The sequence below is a fragment of the Heloderma suspectum genome, chromosome 5 (assembly GCF_057233095.1).
Source record: "Heloderma suspectum isolate Gila_16-S chromosome 5, 16-S_ref, whole genome shotgun sequence".
NCBI classification, from domain to species: domain Eukaryota; kingdom Metazoa; phylum Chordata; class Lepidosauria; order Squamata; family Helodermatidae; genus Heloderma; species Heloderma suspectum.
In genome coordinates this window covers 140,808,301-140,828,515 of record NC_139462.1, presented here as the reverse complement: position 1 = coordinate 140,828,515, position 20,215 = coordinate 140,808,301, and the positions used below count along the sequence as shown (strand labels likewise).

General features: G+C 41.7%; 1 protein-coding gene across 15 annotated transcripts in view; it reads right to left on the bottom strand.

The window, feature by feature from the left end:
• LOC146344578 (uncharacterized) overlaps window positions 1-13,609 on the bottom strand; it is a 40,528-nt gene extending 26,919 nt beyond the window's left edge. For 3 of the 15 annotated variants that reach the window (XM_084857660.1, XM_084857665.1, XM_084857674.1), the window contains exons 1-6: window positions 13,418-13,609; window positions 13,273-13,336; window positions 12,025-12,236; window positions 10,389-10,457; window positions 2,023-2,047; window positions 636-668 (exon numbers count right to left, since the gene is read on the bottom strand). In XM_084857660.1, the coding sequence (XP_084713786.1) occupies window positions 636-668; window positions 2,023-2,047; window positions 10,389-10,457; window positions 12,025-12,168 (271 nt within the window). In that variant the 5' untranslated portion in view covers window positions 12,169-12,236; window positions 13,273-13,336; window positions 13,418-13,609. Of the gene's footprint in view, window positions 1-635; window positions 669-2,022; window positions 2,048-10,388; window positions 10,458-12,024; window positions 12,237-13,272 lie in introns of all 15 variants that reach the window. The other 12 variants (XM_084857659.1, XM_084857664.1, XM_084857671.1 and 9 more) reach the window with 7 other exon arrangements.
• Window positions 13,610-20,215: the final 6,606 nt, after the last annotated feature.

The following is a 20,215-nucleotide window of genomic DNA, read 5'->3' as shown; positions in this document are numbered from 1 at the left end:
AAATCAAGGTTCATGGTGCTTGAAGCAGCATTTAAAGCTAGAATTTTTCCAACTAAAACCTGTTCAAATTAGCTAATGTAGTGGAATTAATTGTTCTACATATTCCAGGTCATGTTCTGAAGAATCTGAATACAAATCTGTTGCAAGGTCCATCAGCCTAGCATTCTGGTTCCAACAGAAGCCAACTAGATGTCCCTGGGAAATTCATAAAATGAGCTAATGATAAAGATTGCCATTTCTTCTTTGTTCCCGTCTACGAATCTGGGATATACTATTTTTACAGTGATACGTCCCTCTTTGCATTACCTTGCCAAATAGCCAGTGGTACGTTTACCCTCCATTAATTTCTCTATTGCCATTAACATGTATTATGTTAAATGACATAATATTCTGCAGTAATAAATTCCATAAGTAAAACTAGGTATTGTCTCGATCCCATTGCCTATAAATTTCATTATGATCTTGAGTTCTAAAATTTTGAGAGCGACTATGATCTTGGCATACACTCCTTCCACCACTCATAAAACGCTATCATGGCCCTTTTCTTCTGTCTTCTTTCAAACCTTTTTGTAAAAGGTCACTGTGACTTAACCCGCCCCTCACATTGATTCGGTGTTGTTTACTGGCATTCTTACCTGACATGGGTTCTTCATATATCACTGGAACACCTATGAAGACACACCAATAATTATTATGTTGTCATATTAACTGCCAATAGAGCATACATTTCTTCTGCAGACCCTCTGAAGACCTTCCCTCTCAGTTAAGTTCTTAGGCTAGCTGTCTTCTGAACTTTATATATTGCTGGAACTAGACGCCTTTGTCGTTGCTTCTGAGCTTAAACGCATCTGGCAATCTAGCCCTTACACACCCAAAAAGTAACACTCTAACAGATCTACAAAGTTTCCTCGTTGCAATGTCGTCAATCCCAACTCAAAAAACTGAAAAGGACAAGAGAGACATCTTTACTGTTCTACCTTTTTTCAGAGTTTTACAGAAATGAGTTGCCTGGATGGAGTTAGATGTTCTTATTTCCACAATTTATTGCCTTGTAGAAACGCTGCAAATATAGAACGTCAATTAAGACCCAAACTTCCTCCATACTATAATATACTTTCAATAAAGAATAAGGGCCTAGTGCTAGATTACTACCACCGAGCAGAAGCTTCTGGAAATGCTCCAATGTGATGGCATATCCCGAAAGCAGATTTCATATTCAAAAGCTTGCTCCAACAGTATAGTGTCTCCACAAACGTTTCAGCTGCCACCAGAACACATGATGCTGTCATGGAAATCCTCTACTCCATGGAGGCAATACACAATCTGAGCAATTCTTGCAAAATTATCTCGTTCCAAGTTGCCACCAAGCGGAAGCATTTCTGACTGCTCCCACATGGCTGCTGCAACTTAAAAGAGTTGTCCCTGAGGCTGTGGTCGTCTCCACATGTACTTGGAAGTATTTGCTAATTAAATCAATTGCATTTCCTCATGTTTTAAAGCCCAAACAAAATATTTCTCAGCAGTGCTGTTGCTGTGAAACCATGGGGGCCACAACCTGAGGAAAGAAGGTCTTTAACCCTTCCCCCACCCATCACTTCTATGCATCCCAGTCTCTGGCCAGAATATTTAGTGATGGAAAAGTAGCTGAGGGAAGGGAGCAAAGAGTCAAGGAGCCAGGCTATAAGCCCCTCCCACCCACCCTCATCATACCATTCTGCAACATTTTTCAGTTGTTCAGTGATGACCAGGTTCCGTGACCTAGATCTACTGCCAAAAATCTAGTTTTGGCCCTTATGGTACTTTCTTCAATAATCTTGTCACATCTGTAATGTGGACACATGCCTGCCCACTCTGTAATAAGCTATTCTCATTACTGCAAACCGAAAGCCAGAAAAACGTAATTTTGTAATGTTGAATCAAAGTTTAGAAAAACTAGCAGAAATAGGATAGCTTAAATGTAACAATTCCTAACCCAAGCAAGAGCCACAAGAGATGAAAAATAAAAAGAGGTTTTACACTTACGTTTCGCTTTCAGGATTCTCTCTCTCTAAATAAAGATGCAAGTGTTCCCAAAATAAAATAAGAAGATAATGATTAGTGAACTACCCTTTTCTTTTCTAAAAAAGTGTTACCTTGACTGTAGCTTCTGCAGACAAATAACGAAAGACAACTTTTATTGGAAAAGAAAAAAGTACTGCCTTCATGATTTTCTGCAAAAGCTAGAGAGTATTGAAAAAGGAGTCTTGATTCCAATGAATATCACAAGGTTAATCATAACGCTGATTGATTCTTGCAAGAGACAAGGACTAGGTAGATAGATTTTAGGGATGGCTTACAAAATCCTGATTTTTGCACAATTACAGCTCCTACAACCCTAGGAGCTGGAATCCCCCCAAAAATCAAGATTTTGAGCCATTTGGTGAAATCTGCTGGGTAGTCAGGCTTCCTGAAATTTCTAAAAAAAAAATAGAGTGAATGGGAGACATGAGAGGCTGAAATAAATTCCATCAACAAAACAGATTTGGGCAAAAAGTGAACTAGAAGAGGAACTGAAGTTTCTAGACTCCAGAAAAGATGCTAACCACAAAACTGAGAGGTCTCATTAGAACCTCAAGGTAATGACTTCAAGGTTTTTATTTTTCTACGTTTCATATTTATGATACCTTGATCAGAACAAGAGAAGATTTGAATGAAACAATTTTGACCTATTCAGTACCAAAAAGCAGATCTTACCTATCTGCGAGAGAGTAAGAACATCTAACTACATACCCAGCTGCCAACCAAAGATAAACAATAAGAATGGCAGTTGCCCAGTTATAGAGGAGACATAAGAAAGAACATAGCATATTGAGTTCATATATCCTATTTCTTCATACTTGCATTTCACATTTTATTTTTCTTCTCTGTAAGGGTGCTTGGCCAACTTTGTTTTGCCAAATTAGGTGTTTCAAAAAGGGACATGTACCTTAACCATCAGATATTATTGCATATGAGGAGCTTATGCTTTATTGCAGCATAGGTCAGCTTTTGCCTTAGATGATTATCTCATCAGTGGCTAAAGAGGCAAATGGGACAGAAAATTTTACTAATTTTCTCAGTAAAATATACACATTTACAACCTCAGGTTGCTTAGAAATATGCATACAGAAATTCTATCAAATTCAAAAGGCTGTCTCATTTGTAGGACTGGCAGAGAAGCTAAACTTCCTTCAATAAATTCCTAAATGATTATTTAGGATTTTAAACCTCAGAATGCAAGAAAATGTATTGTAGTGTTTTTGCTTGGAAGCAAATTAAACAGAATTGAAGATTTCTAGAAGTTCACTTTCAGCATTTAAACAAGTGCCTAAACTCTTAATTTAAGAGGAGTTCTTATCCAGAGCTTATTCAGTACAAAGAATTTAACTTGGAAAGTTTATCCTACCGTGAAAGGAGATAGTCTCCCCACACCTATCCACATGAAAATGACTATAATTTTCCTTAGTCCAGGGAACTATCTGTTACAACGGAAGGGTGATAACCATCTTCAGAGATGGAGCCCAGGGTGGCTTCTTCACCTTCACTCTAAGAACAGGTCATAAGCCGTAGGGTACTGCATCATACTGAACTGCAGTTATCCCTAATGGTGGTGAACCATCAGATGTCAGTCTACAAAGACTCCATCCCAAGAAGAATGGCTGGGGGATGAGATCATTTTTTCCCCTTCCTGTTGTGCAACACCATGTTCAAACACTACAAAAACCAAACGACAGGGGCTTTTAAACTCTGTAGATCAAGAACAGAATTGCAGCTTCCCAAGCATCTCTAGGACAAGGGGTAAAAGGATGGCTAAGCAGGCAAGGCTACGTTTGCCCTCTGGTAAAGGGAAAACAGAATGAAGAGGTAAGGAGAAAGGCCACATGGGTCTGAAGCATTGGAGGAAGGGATTGAAGAAAATAAAAAGCTTACACAAATCAGTGTCAAGAGTGATGATTCAGCAACTTGAAAAATCAACGCAAGGACTGCATATAGCCTTTTTTATTGTACGGATCAGAAGATTCTCTGCTGGTTCAGTCCAAATACCAATGGAAAGGACTCAGGTGAAGTTTGCACCTTCACTACCAATCCTATGCACCACTTCAAGGAAGTCTACCTTACACTGAAACCCATTGCTGTAACAGCACAGCACTACAATCACCTCTTATTTCTACTTAGCAGATTGCTATGAATTCCGAAATTATTCTATTCTGTACCTCCAGTTGTTTTCTTGAGTAATAGTTACAGTCACTGTGATTCAACAACTGAAATAGTATAAAGTAGGTTCTGTTTGGGATGCTTTTGTTTTGTAGCTTGCTGCACCTGCAAGTAGAGCTCCGGAATGGGCATACCAACAGCTATGGCACTGCAATATAATATAGCTATGGGTAGTCAAACCAGCACAAAAATATTTAAAGCTATGGAGAACATGCTTTTTAAAAGTGAGGATCAATTAAATTTGTGAGTGCACATATATATTCTAGAACAGGAGCGGGGAAATGTTTGGGGTCTAAATTGGCCCCCAGACCCTCCCATAGGCTGAATATCAGGAGGTGGGCCCTCATCTGTGACATGAGAGGCAGGGGTCCCCCCCCCCCCCCAATATCATTAGGTGCTTGGCTGAAGTGCCGGCTGGAGCTCTTCCACCTCAGTCCAGGAGCCTGTTTTACTCTATGTGGGCTTTTCTCACTCAGCTAAGAAAGGCCTGGGCACTCCAAAGCTCACCAAGGCACCAACTTCATTCTTCCATTGCCTTTCCTATGTGGGGGAGGGGACAGTGGAGCAGAGGAGCAAAGCAACGAAGTTCAGTTGCTCTTCTGTCTTCTATCCCTTCGGAGTGGGTGGGGTTTTGGTGAGGGGAGGGACTGAGCCTAGAGATATGCAGGCATGGAAAAATGGGGGGGGGTGTTTTTCCTGAAAAATTTAACATTATGGAAAAAAAATAGAATGATTAATAAAATGTTAAAGACAAGGCATTCATATACTGATACCCAGCCTTAACTCCCTCAAAATTATTTCTAAGAACTTTGTAAGACAAACAGTTTATAAAATAGAGATGCAAAATTTCAGGGAAGCCATAGGGAAAAAGAATTTTTAATCATCTTTGTAGGATTTCCAGCAGTTATTTCTTCTACTCCTTATTAAAAAAATATTGATTTAACATATTTTTTCTGATAGTTATTTAGAGATGCTCCAAGTCATGTGCAATTTCTCAATATGTGACTTGTTGTTTATTCATTCAGTCGCTTCCGACTCTTCGTGACTTCATGGACCAGCCTACGCCAGAGCTTCCTGTCAGCTGTCGCCACCCCCAGCTCCCTCAAGGTCGAGTCCGTCACCCCCAGAATATCATCCATAATATGTGACTAGAGTCCTCATATCATAATATGTGAAGAAAATGTGCATTCTTGACCATTTGGGTTTTGTTCTATAGAGTCCTGTGTTTGGTAGCTTATTCTGATTAGATGCTGTAGTAAATGAATGTAGTTCCAAAACCCACATGTGAAAGGAAGTATCTCTCCACTGTCACCACGTGCAACAGACCATGTGGTTTATGCCATCTATGTTTTGTTCTCAAAAACTGAGGCTCAGCTCTATGGAACTCACTGCCTCAGTTTTTAATAAAGTTGCCAAATAGACTGCACCATTAAGAAAATGCTTCCTCAGCTATAAAATTTTTAACTGGTCCCACCAAAAGAAACCCTTTCTATATAAAAGAAACTCAGTATCCTAGTTCCTATAGCACAGGCATGGGATTGGACACCACTGCTAGAGACAACCTTCCAAGATGTTTATTAAGGGGAATTATTTACAAGAGGGAATAAAATGTCACTCTAAAATAATTTTATGAGCAAACCAAGTTAGACATAATACATTATATGTTCCTAAAGTGACTTTAGATCTGTAAAGAGTGCTTAAAAGTAAGTATTGTATATTTTGCCATTTTCCCCAGAATCTCCAGGGGGGGAAATGATAACACACACCCCCTACACACACACGCACACACACAACTCTTTCCACCATCCATGGCTTCAAGGTTTCTGCTAATTTTAGATAGTTAACCGCACTCGAGGTCTTGCTGGCTGGATGAGCCTGAAAATTTGGCCTCTAGGCCAGACATTCCCCCTCCCTGTTCTAGAAGAGGCTGTGAACAAGCCAACCCAACACTTTAGAAAAAGTACATAGTACAGCCTTTACAGGACTTTATCATCTCAGAGTGAAAAGGGGAGAAATAGTATATTTGAATGTCTCCCCACGCCACCCCCAAACACCCATCAATAACTACTTACACACCCAAACTGATCACAAAAGAATTCTAATCTTGTTTCTAAAAGTAGTAAGATTTGACATAGTGATATTTTGTTTAGTTTGAACTTTGATTTTAAAGTTCATTCCAAGTGCAACACATGTACGTTATTACTGTTTCTGGTTTTGTTATTTTGTTTTATTATATTTTATGTATTTTATCCTTTTTATTGTAAAGGACTTCACATATTTTCTTGGCCAGGAAGTGTGATACAATACAATCGGGGGTTGGACTCGATGGCCTTGTAGGCCCCTTCCAACCCTACTATTCTATGATTCTATGATAATATTTAATAATTAGCTGATCTGTTTTTCAAAGTCCATAATGTGCCTCCCATTGCTAAAATACATTCAAATTAACTTATCCAGCTCTCTCTCCATGCAGGCTTTGCTGAATCTATTACAGTTCTGAGAGAATTCAGAGTCAATCAGTGCTGTTGGAAGTTTTATTCGTTTTTTACAATGAATCTAAAAATACCAAATACAAAGAGTAGTGTTAATACTAACTAGGAGGAGAGCACTAAAACAGGGAAGCTGCCGCTTGAAATATGCAAACACCCCAATAAAGGAAACATCCTTAGAGAATTAAATGGCCAAGCTTAATATGCAACCATGTTTTGAGATGACCGGGGAAAAACCAATGCCATACCCTAATTTTGGCTGAAACCTTTCCACTTATCCCATACTTCTGGAGATGTTGTTGGTGATCTGATGATCCTTCTAGCTCAAGACGTGCAATAGTAGGCCAAAATTTCCACTGTCACAAATGGTTCTTTTTCCCATCCGTTTGTTTTCCATGTCCATCCTTCAGCCACAAATCCATACCAATCGCTCAATATTTACACTGATGTTCTGATATTTCATGGCAGCAAATACAGCTTTGTCTTCCTACTGATGCATAAGGCGATGTCTTATATTAATCAGCTTATTAGAAGAATGCTGTTCCTGATACACTTGTCTTATTATGACGTCTCCAGTATCTGGCTATCAGAGTCAGGAGGCAAAGACCTTGCCTGTCTCTCGTAGATCACAATTATTTATTGTGCTCATCTTTTTGAAGCTTAGTTCTCCTGAAAATTCTGCAGTCTTGGGCTAGCTCCTGGAATAATTAAGAATTCTGGGCACTTGACTGGAAATCTTCGCTTTGCATGTTCACAAATGCAACCCACTTTACAGACAAGGAAACAAATCATATGGAATGAAAGGTGCAAGAAAAGAATCCAGAGCTCTCAAACATCTCTCAAAATTATTTTCCAGTTGCTTTCATTTTGACAAGCTAGCTTGTCTTGTGATTGTAATTTCTATCGAACCAAAAGAGTGAATTGCTCTTTACTCCATTCAGAACAAGCAGCCTTGCGGTATAATGAAGCAGGAATACAATCTGTCACAAAAGCCATGCTTTTGTCATAGCGATTGACCACTAATGGAACAGAATATGAATTTTAGAAGGAAGAAGTCCCAGGGAAACTCCCAAAGGATTTAGCTGACATGTTAGCCATAAAGTTCAAAATTATTTCCATTCATTTAATGGTGATATAAGAGCTAGGTACAGGTTGAATGATAATGAACTGAAGTAAAGCAGGCATATAACATTTCACCAACAGATATATCAGATATCTTCACAGCTTGTATATCGCGTGTTGCAATTATGTTCCAACGTAAAAGCACCTGTTGCAAGATAAGCCTTCAGGAGTAAATTGTGGGCTTTAGAACTGCTTTATCTATGTCAGGTCCAGCATACCTAAGGTGTTCATGGAATGGAAGATCACCTTGGTCCAACAGGTAGTACTACTTGTCCATATATAAACTATATAATTAAGACCAGATTTGTAACTTTCAGAACAAAATATTACAAGATAGTGAACAGAAGGCAGGGAGAAATCTTTGGCATTGCCAAAGATCACTTTAGCATCTGAACATTCAATTAGACATGCTACAAAGGGCAGATGTTTCCTATCAGATGGTAAATTAGTCCTTTGTTGCTTTTAATAAAAGCGCATTGCATTTTGAATGCTTTTTTAACGAAAGGCATGTTGGAGACTGAAGAAAGTAGTAAGAAACAGGAACAGATGGGCTTTACGTATATGTAATGCTGCAGTCAGAAGGAAATCTAGAAGGGATTCATGGTGGATCCAGGATGAAAGACTGGGTAGGATAGTTCTTCACATTGCTTGGGTTTGAATTCCAAACGTAAGATTTTTTATAGTTCTTACTAAAAAGAAAAAAATCCTTTGTCCATGAGATACTTCATCACAACAGTCAGAACTTCTCTTCTAGTCCTGTGTTGGAAGATTATGCTGGAAAAATTCTGTTCATGAACATGGAAAACCTTCCAATAATAGGTAACACCATATTGAACATGCCAATATTGAAATGTTCACACAGTTTTGCTATACTGTTGTTTTGTTTTTGGAATTTCCATGGGTTCTCCCAGCCTCTAAGCATTTTCAGTGAAAATATTAAATACTGAGTTGTTGAGCAACCTCCTTCCTTTATTTGCTTTCTTTGAACTACTTCTAAACTGCTACTTCATATAATTATTATCAGCAACAACAGCAGAGCTCTGGAATAGTTTTGTGAATCTATGTGCACCATTTATAATAACGGTATTCTTGAACTGGTTTTAAATTCATTTCAAAAGTCTCCCCTCCGCAAAATCTGATGGGTTGATCATTTCAGCCATAACCTTTTTTTCTTTTACCCAAATATAATTCACCACATCTAAAAAATGTGGGGTAGAAAACAATAAGTTAAAAATGTAAAAAGCATTTCTTTAAAATCCTATTTTCAGCCACTGAACTAGATATTAAAACTCCAGTAATCCAAGGCTCAATACACCAAAACAACAAATAATGTCTTAAAACATCTTGGAAAAGTGCTCAAACTCAGGACTTAGGGCAGGGATGCAGAATCTCAGGCCTTGGAACCAAATCTGATTCTCCTCAAGGGACTGCAGGGGGGAGGAGAGAGATTTCAGAAAACAAGTGGCAGGGGAAGATTTAAACCTCCCCTACCTGTACACTTACTTTATAGTAAGAGAGGATCAGCTGTATACTGCTTATTTAATGTATCATGTAGTTTGACCGTCAGAGAATCTTGGGGTGGGATTCATGAGGCAACAATCAAGAATGCTTCTCTGTATGGGCCCTGCTATCAAACAAGGCACACTGACGGCTTTGTTAGTCTCAAGATTGAAAAAGGGATGACTCATCATTATACTGGTCTCAAACTATTCAGGGTTTTACAGATCAATCAGCAAGCTGAATTTTGCCTATTCTAAAGTGAGCTTTCTAGCAATAAATGAAACTAAAGGTTAACCCTATTAGACCACTGAATATATTTGAGAGACAGATGTTACAGATATCAAACAAAACTATGTAAATTTGCGGTAAGTGTCAATCAAGCAGTTCAAAGCTTTTCAAGTTTAACAGTTCATTTACCCAAGTGCTAGTTTTTAGGCTGACCTGAGATTTTACTATTTACACTGCATGTTTAGCACACAAAGAACTACATTATTCAACCAAATGTATTTTAAGATGGATGCTGCAATCCTAAAGCCATTTTTTCCAAAGCAGTCCTATTTACTGCTTGGAAACATTTCAATCTGAAGATGGAAACTAGACTGCCCATACCACATTTAGGAATTTGGGCGCTTCTGCTCCTGCTGATTTTCTTCCGCCCCATCCATTGTGTTGTGAAGGAGGCAGGCTGCCAGAGCTCCCACAAGAGAGCTCTGCCAACCTGCCGCCTTCCAGAAATGAGGGTTTCTGCTAGTTTTGGGGCTTCCCCTAGGAAGCGCTAAATCTCCCTTGACTGGTCCCACTTGTGCAATGCAATTGGTGGGGCCCATTGCCTGTGGAAAGGAATCAGCGGAGGCATAACTGCCCTGTTAGATTCTGCCCTTGGATACTTTATTTTTTTCTGATGATTTCATTCTTAAAACCACAGTGCAATTTATTTTCCAAAGATTTTGTAAGTATTTATCTGTCATATAAACAGAAAGTAATTTATTGTAGAGATTAAGGACAGCACACTCATTTTAAAATATTAGTAGAAGAATCAATCACCTTTTTATGCCTTATTCCAGCAAAGTGTGTCTGGAGTGTCATAGCGCTCATACATGGAACTTTACAAATCTAAAAAAATTCAGAAACATTTTCAGTTATTTCTCCGTGAAGACAAAAAGTTATGAAATTAGATATTTCAACATATAAAACATAGATATATTTTCAAACTGTATAGTTGTGTGACCATTTAGAAAGGCAACCAAAACTTCATTATATCATTCCCTATTAATGGTTTACGGGGAAATCCTATGGTTCCTAGGACGGCAGGCCAAGAGCCATAGAATTTTTTGTCTTGTCCTCTCCGAGAATGATCTCAGAGAGGGATACCTGACCTAACAAGCCTCCTACCCAAGGAAAACTCCACAAGCAGTGCTTCTCGAAGAGGACAAGGAGGCATGCCAGGAAAGGCTGTAGATCTGCAGGATCAAAAAATCCTTCCATTCCCCCAACACACCAAATTTAATTCCTCCAACACACCACTGGAATTGGGAGGGAAACATCACCAGCCCTGGAGCTGACTTAGTTTATTTCCCTCCCACTAGGTGGGAAATAGCAATGGAAGGGGGAAAGTTTTTTTTTTAAAAAAAACAAATAGCTGTAAAAGGCCAAATAAAAACCACTGGCAAGGCCTAACAGTGGCCTATGGTGTCATTCTCTTCCTCCTCCATAGGATTGCTCTGCCCCAACATGTAACCCCATAGTGTGTCTATGTAAGTAGTAGTAGCATTACTACTTGTACCACTAATACTTAAGCACATTTCCAGAGCTGAATACTTCAATTAAACTTCCTGGAAACTAAGCTTAACAATAACATTAAAACTGTGAAGCAGCCTATCTGAGAAAATCCCTAGCAGTAAGGGAAATGGATCAGTTGGCTTATACATAATATAGGAGGTTTTCTGCTATCATTTTACTATAACCACCAGAGATCCCCCAAACTCCCGTTTTATCTCCCAAATCCTGTAGAATTATGTAAAGTCGTGAAAAAATGTTTGGATAAAATCTTGCAGGGCCTACACATGCTGAGTAGTGTACACTGTACCCCATATGAGTCAACAGAGTCCTTGCCTTCCCTGCTGCCACACCACTCAGCACTGTGGCCAGACCATTCATTCCTGGGGGTCATGGATGCTCGTAGAGGGACAGAGGGGTCTGCTTTAACATATATAGCCTGGCAGTGAAGGAAAGGGCTCTACAAACTCCTATGGGATTGCTCTACATAATTCTTCATACTTATGCACTTCACTTTTGCTCTTCAATACTTCAGTCTTGCTTTTTTCTCAAAGATCCCTTGGAAACTTATTTTAAAAGACAGTTTTCATATATTTTATTAATATGTTTCTACTAAAGTACCTCAACCAATTCTAGTGAGCTACAAAGTATTTTTTTTGTTTTTGTTGACCGTGATTTGGTCCCCAGTACAACTCTCTTTTCTTGGTTTTGTTACTGCAAACAATGCCTACATAAACCATGTTGACAGTTTCATTTGTGATGAACTAGCTGTACGATTTCAGAATTTTAAACCACAGGCTTTACTATTCAGGACCAATGTCGTTTCAAGAGTGCTGCAAGTTCTTTATAAAAAATATGATGTTATAATATCAAAACTAGAAAGGCTACCAAGAAAGGGTCTCACCTCACAATAATATATCTTTGTTGCTAATCTCTCAGATCCTGGTTTGGGATCCCCTTCAGATCCTGGTTTGGGATCCCCTTCAGATCCTGGTTTGGGATCCCCTTCAGATCCTGGTTTGGGATCCCCTTCACTCTGGGTGCTCATTTTGCACAAAGGTGGTTCACTGGGCTTGATCAAAAGGTTGTTTTAAAGAACTATGACTGAGCTTAACCCTGTTAACGGACAAATGTAAAGTATTTTTTTAACAATCAAACATTTGATCATAAGTTTTTAAATACTATCACTGCGCATATATATACATATACATATATACACACACACCACTTTACAGAGTACCATAGCATAAACACAGATCTCTGCTCCAATGGGTAAAATCCAACATAAGTTCTACTAAGAGTAGACCCACTGAAATGGTTAAGTGAATCATTACTATCTTAAGCCTCACTCATTTCAATGGGTCTACTCTAAGTAGAACTTATAAACTCATTGGGTAAAATCCAACATAACAGAGGGAAGAAACAAACACAGGGACTGATGAAAGAGGGAAAATGTGCACAGCTGCAGCGCCACACATATGCAAGTTTGTTTTCTGTTTCGGGTGAAAACTAAAGGGTTACACCAAAAGCTTCATAGAAAAAGTGTTTTGGGGATAAATTTGATGAAATCTATCCATGTGTGTTTAATCTGGCTTAAAGGTCTTAATTATCTGGCATCGCATGTGTGTTCTGAAAAGCAATTCCAAGCATAAGTGGCAGCAAGGGAAAATGGATGAAGTCACTTAAAGGAGAACATCTTTGGGTGGCCGAGGAGAAGACTGCTGGAGAAGCAAAAACCTCAAGAAAGGATATGTTGGGATAGGAGGCTTGAAATATAAAGGGTGGGGGCAAAGCCATGATCTGAACAACTATAGCAGTGAAAGATTCTGATGACGGAGGTCAGGACAGAAGTGAGAGGACTGCAACATAACAGAAGCCCTGCTGCAACAACATTTTGCACAGCGGCGCGTGTAAGCAGATTCGAGAGGGCCAAGGCAAATAAAGCAGGAGCCCATCTTAACCATAATACTTAGAAGTCTTAATTTTTGTCGTGCAAGCCAAAGCGCATGTGTTCTCGGCTCTTGGAAACATCGAGGAACAGATGCGCGGAGGCCTGGGCGCACACAGAGCGCGCTTGCCTCACAATGTAGAAGTCCCCACGCATAACGGGAGAAGCCCTTTCCCCACGTATTTTTTTAAAGTATTTAAGTACCAGTAGAGGAGTAGCAGCAGCAACGGGCAACTCGACACATACGCGAACAGATACCGAGTAGGCTCTACGAGAGAAAAAGCCTCGTTAAGGCAACGTACTCAACGCCAACGCCGCCCCTCAAAACGCCGAAGGCCTTGTTACCGACCCTCTTGCGTTGAAACCCCTTTTGAGGTAAAACAGGACAACGCCTCACTACTCCTTTCACGGGGAAGGATTATAATTTGCTCCTTCCCGCCTACCCCCACGTGGAAACAAATACGGGAAGCCGAGGACCAACGCACGACCAGGCCCACCTCAGAGCGAAAGTCCCCGACTCGCCAACAGCCACATCCGGGACAATTACGTAAGTTACGCATTTACGTAATTGTAAAATTACGAGCATTCAACCAATTGGAGAGATGGAGACATACAACAAGCCCGCCAATGAGGCATAGAGAGACAGACAGCCTGGCGAGCCGTTCCGGAGCGGGGAGGGGCGGGAGCAACGTCAACCCCCTGGGCTAGGCGGCCCTGTTCGAACAGAAGCGGCGCTGCAGGGGGTTTGCCTCAGTCTCTCCCACCGCGGTACATTGTTCGTGTGATAAGCCATCATTACGTTGCACAGAAGGTCTCGTTGCCCCTTACAGATCAATCCTACGCATTTCCCCCCCTAGAAGTTGGCGTAACTGAATTCAGTGGAGAGGGCGAAAGGGCTTCTGCAGGGTTTCTCCCCAGACGTGTGAGAATGCTTTGTGGTGAGGCAAATGAACTCTGGACATGCTCAGAGCTACGTGCATTTCTTCTTTATTTGATGCCGCAACCCAGCCCTGGCATTGATGCCCGGACCCAGCACTGACATGCAACAAAACTTTGCATTCTTAGGCTGAATCTACACATAGTAGTTTTAACCATTACCATACTGCAGTGATAACTGTTGGTGCCCACTGGTGTCATGTGCACCAATAGTTATCATTGCAGTATGATAACAGTACAACTGCTATGTATAGATTCAGCCTAGATTATAGTTTGGGTTGGACTCCTGCTTTATTGCCTTGATATCCTCAAGCTGCCTTTTTATTATTTAGGGAGCAATCCTATCTAGATAGGTGGCTGCCTCCGAACTTGGACGTGACCGCCTATCCAAAGCAGGGCAGGAGAAGTACAGGGGATTGTTCCCTCTGTGCTTCTCCTGCCCTGCTTTTTCGGTTAGGCAGCGGATTGTGGCTGTCTAGCTGCAGGAGGATGGAGCGGGGAAGGAGGTGGCTGTATGACATATAGGATGGGTTGTACAGGCAGTTACGCTCTCCCCACCTTGGAACGCCCCCAGCCACGCCCCTTTCCAGCCACTCCGCACTCCTCTTGCAAGCACGGAGAACGGGGCTGTTCCACACTGCCTCCGAGGCAGCATGGAAGTGAGGGGAGGTAGGTTCCCAGAAAACAACATATCCTATGGCCATCTAGCTGCTGTCTAGTGGTCATAGGATTGCTCCCTCCATTATTTATTTACAGTGTTTGTGTACTGCTCCATATCTAAAACAGATTTTGGAGCAGTGAACATAAAAAGAAAAATAGTAAAAAGATTAAAACACCATATTAAAATAATGTTTTTTTAAAATAGAGTGCCGGTCCTGGAACAGTGCTGTTTTCAGGAGGCACCGGAAGCAACACAGTGTTGGTGCCTGCCTGACCTCCAGGGGCAGGGAGTTCCAAAGAAAGGGGGCCATCACACTGAAGGTTCTTCTCCTGGTGGACTCCGATTGGGCCATAGGTCCATGTGGAACCACCAGGAGCAAGCCCTCTGATGACCTCAGTTACTGGGCAAGTTGATAAAGAAGAAGGCTCTCTCTTGGTATCCTGGTCCCAAGTTGCTTAGGGCTTTGTACACTAGTACTAGATAGGGATGTACGAAAGTCACTTACCTTTTACGAAATTTGATACGCGGTGGGGGGGAGGCGCTCCGTCCCTCCCCCCGAAATTCTGGCCGGGGGGGAGGCGCCCCATCCCTCCCGCCGCGAATCCTGGCCGGCCGGGTCTGCAAATGATGGCAGCCATAGCCGCCGCCGTTTGCGTCCCTGCAGTCAGCCGTGATAGGCTACGTAAATGTTTACGTAGCCTATCACGGCTGAGTTAAAAAAACAACAACAACAACCGCACGTACGCAAATGGCGGTGCCCATGGGTGCCGCCATTTGCGTTCCTTATTTTGGCACGACTAGTCTACGTAAACATTTACGTAGACTACAGCGAAAATAAGGGGAATGCAAATAGCGTAGACGCTACGCTATTTGCGTTCCCCTTATTTTCGCCATAGTCTACGTAAACGTTTACGTAGACTAGACGTGCCAAAATAAGGAACGCAAATGGCGGCGCCCATGGGCGTGCCATTTGCGTACACGCGGTTTTGTTTTGTTTTTTAACTCAGCCATGATAGGCTACGTAAACATTTACGTAGCCTATCACGGTATTTTTTAAAAATCTAGCCGTGATAGGCTACGTAAATCTTTACGTAGCCTATCACTTTTTTTTTTTTTTAACTTGGAAATGGCAGCGGCGGCAGCCGGTCAGAAGACTGGCCGCCGCCGAACTGCCTCTGCAGCCGCCGCCGCCAGGGAGATTTGCCCAAGGTAAGTCCTGTCCCGGGGGGGCAGACCGTTTCGCCACCGATTTCGGGGGACCGACTACGCTGGCATTCGGCCTCCCTGAGATTCATGGCGAAATTCTCTGACATCCCTAGTACTAGAACCTGAAGCCTGGTCCAGTAGCGAATAGGCAGCCTTTAAACGGATCTGATATTTTCCAGTTTTCTGATATGCCCAATTCCTTTTGCGATAGGTGGGCAGCCAACAACTAAAATGTTCATAATCTAAACTTTCTTCAATAGAATTCAAATAACCTGTTTAGTATGTATGTATGTATGTATGTATGTGTTTATTTATTTATTTCATTTCTATGCCACCCAATAGCTGAAGCTCTCTGGGCAGTTCACAAAAATTAAAACCAAACGGCGCACACTATAAAACAATTAAAAATATATAGAACATTAGAACATTTTACTGTACTTACTGTATATGGTATAAATTGGATGCCCTTTTTGTTATTAAAAATTTATTGAAATATTTGATTCTATACATAAAATCCCCACAACAACTCCACATCTCAAAAGGAAACTATTAAAAATGACCATTCCAAGCTCTGCATGATGAATTTATTCAAGGGAGGAGAAAGGGCACTTTTAATACCCATTGAAATCCTAACTGTCAAGCCTTTCTCCTGCATGGCTGAGAAGGGAGACTCCCCCATCCACCCTGGGAAGAAAAAAGCCCATCAATCTGGTGAACAAAAGGGAGAAGAAGCAGTCAGTGAAGTCAATGGGAGGGGGAGGTTCAAAGTAAAGTAGACTTACAATGCACTCCTATGCATGCTTACAGATTTCGATAGCACTTACTCCCAGGAAAGTAAAGCCTTACAACCAATGAGTTTACTCAGAAGTAAGCATTGCTGTGTTCAAGGGGATCTCGGAGCCTGTAGTGGAATGGGAGAGAGGCAGTCACTGGAAGCCCAGTCAGTGACCTGCCCCCCCTCCTCCCACCAATTTGTTGTCATGACAATGTTACTCAGCACTGCTCTCAAGCACAGAAAATGCCAGGTTTTCCCTGTTCTCAGATATCACCGAAAGAGGTAGTGGAAGTTGTGAGATAGCAGCAGGAGAGCAGTGGCATCTCTCTTCTCAGCCACACAGGAGAAAGGCTTGACAGTTAGGATTTCAATGGGTACTAAAAGTGCCTTTTCTCCTCCCTTGAATAAATTCATCATGCAGAGCTTGGAATGGTCATTTTAATCATTTCCTTTTGGGGTGTGGAGTTGTTTTAGATAAGGCAGTAATGCTGTGGTGATTTTCCATAGTACTCCCTCCCACCTAGCCAGCCACTGTCTTGTCTCTTAGCCCACCGTGCAGCGTTGTTGGAAAGCCAGAATAAGGGGGAAGAGCAACAACAGTGTGGGGAAGGGAAGCAAGCCAGGTCTAATGAAGACAGTGTCCCCTATGAAGCGGTTGACTGGGGGTGGGGGGAGCTGCTAGGGATGGCTTGGTGCATTGAATGTATACAAGTCTGTTTGTGGATTTTTTACTTCTGTAGTTGGGAACCCGGAAATCAGTATACCCTTCAAACTCAGTAGTGCAAGCAATATACTGCATTTAATTCCATCACACACTGACATATTTAGCAGAGAAGGACCAGCAGCGCCAGCAACCTGGGGATAAGCCACCGAGAAGACTCTCCCTCCCTTGGAGGAAGGAGGGAACAAGCTCCCATAGTCTGCTATCCAGATCACTAGAAGGGCTTGTGACTTCCCTCCTGCTGTGGAGGAGTGGAGGGATGGGGCGGAGCCATCAATCATGTTACAGGAACCAATGATCAGGGGAGGGGAGGGGAGGGGGCATGGAGCCAGGAGCCCCCTTCTGTCCTGATTGTTCCATGCAGCTCGGCCCAGCCAGGAAAAGATATAATGCGGAGGGACGGGCTATGAGCGATGCCTCTATACAGGGCCAGTCTAAATCCCGGAAAGGATCTGGAATCAAAAGGACCGTTTTGTATTGGGATAAAATGCCAGGTGTGAAGAGAGCCTAAGCCATCATCAGCATGCAGATGGAGGCCACCTTCAAACAGATACTTATTTGGGTATCTGGTCCACTTTTGTTGAAGCCTATATATAATGGCTAGAAAGTTGTGGTTTCATATATATTACATTTCATATGTATCCATTGCTATGGATATATATAAAATTCATGTATGTATGCTTTAAAACCTCACCAAAAAGAAAAAAACCGCAATTTGCAAATAACAGCGCTCTCTCTCTCTGGTTCCCATTATGCAATCCCGGGGAAGCAGTAGAAGTAATAAACCAGGGTCTGGAGTAAGTTAGGAGTAGATGGGGCTTAATAAACTGAAACGTAATATAGGCAAGACAGGTCAAGAGCACTGGCGATTTTGGTGAAGTGGTCAGCTTGTTCTGGATGGGGTTGCGGTTGTGTTGAAGGAACAGGTATGTAGCTTGGGATCAATCAGGGGGGAAATTCTGACTCAGGAAAAAGGGGGGCCACTACCATCAAGTCTACCCTAATCCAAAATAGTATGATGTGCCATGAGCAAAAACCAAAAACTAGAAATATATGCAGAGCCATTAAATCAAGCACATGGCCTCATTCACTGACTACATGTTGAAGCTGCAATCCTATACCCACTTTCCTGGGACTGAGCCCCACTGAATTCGATGGGACCTACTTCTGAGAACATATGTATGTATGTGTGTGTGTGTGTGTGTGTGTGTGTATATATATATATATATATATATATATATATATATAAAGGTAAAGGTGTCCCCAACCAGTCGTGTCCGACTCTAGGGTGCGGTGCTCATCCCTGTTTCTAAGCCGAAGAGCCAGCGCTGTCCGAAGACGCTTCCGTGGTCATGTGGCTGGCATGACTGAACACCGAGGTGCACGGAATGCTGTTACCTTTCCCACCGAGGCGGTACCTATTTATCTACTTGCAATTTCTTGCTTTCGAACTGCTAGGTTGGCAGAAGCTCGGGTCTTGAACTGCTGACCTGCCGACCTTCCAGTCTGCAGTTCAGCGTCTTAACCACTAAGCCACCGCGGCCTATCTATATCTATCTATCTATCTATCTATCTATCTATCTATCTATCTATCATCTATCTATCTATATAGCACTGGACATCACAAAACATAACATGCATATATGTAGCAATGATCAAAGAATTAAGCATTTGGAAAAAGGCTAATTTTTAATCTTAAGGCAGGATATAAAGATTTACTCTTTCCACAAATGCCTAATTTGTTACATATATGCCACATATATGCATCTCAGAATGTAACCTTTACTTGTATTGACAGAAAACAATAGAAATATTTCCAAAATGTCACTACTGTATTCAATCTGTCCCCTTCATGGATCACTGCCTTGTTGTGGCGAAGGGGCTTGCGTAACTCAGTGAAGCCATAAGCTGTGCCGTGCAGGGCCACCCAAGACGGACAGGTCATGGCAGAGAGTTCTGACAAAATGTGGTCCACTGGAGAAGGAAATGGCAACCCACTCCAGTATTCTTGCCAAGAAAACCCCATGGAACGTATCACAAGGCTAAAAGAGATGATGCCGGAAGATGAGCCCCTGAGGTCGGAAGGTGTCCAATATGCTACTGGGGAAGAGCAGAGGGTATTTCCAAGTAGCGCCAGAAAGAGTGAAGTGGCTGAGCCAAAGCCGAAAGGACACTCAGCTGTGGATGTGTCTGGTGGTGAAAAGAAAATCCGATGCTGTAAAGAACAATATTGTTTAGGAACCTGGAATGTCAGATCAATGAATCAAGGTAAGCTGGAGGTGGTCAAACATGAGATGGCAAGATTGAACATCGACATCTTGGGAATCAGCGAACTAAAATGGACAGGCATGGGCGAATTTAATTCAGGTGACCATCATATCTACTATTGTGGGCAAGAATCCCTTAGAAGAAATGGAGTAGCACTCATAGTCAACAAAAGGGTGGGAAAAGCAGTACTGGGGTACAATCTTAAAAATGATAGAATGATCTCAGTACGAATCCAAGGCAAACCATTCAACATCACAGTAATTCAAGTCTATGCCCCAACCACTGAGGCCAAAGAAGCTGAGGTTGATCGGTTCTATGAAGACCTCCAACACCTTCTAGAACTAACACCAAAAAAAGATGTCCTCTTCATCATAGGGGATTGGAATGCTAAAGTAGGAAGTCAAGAAATCACTGGGATAACAGGCAGGCATGGCCTTGGTGTACAAAATGAAGCAGGACAAAAGCTAATAGAGTTTTGCCAAGAGAACATGCTGATCATAGCAAACACTCTTTTCCAACAGCACAAGAGGCGACTCTACACATGGACGTCACCAGATGGTCAATATCGAAATCAGATTGA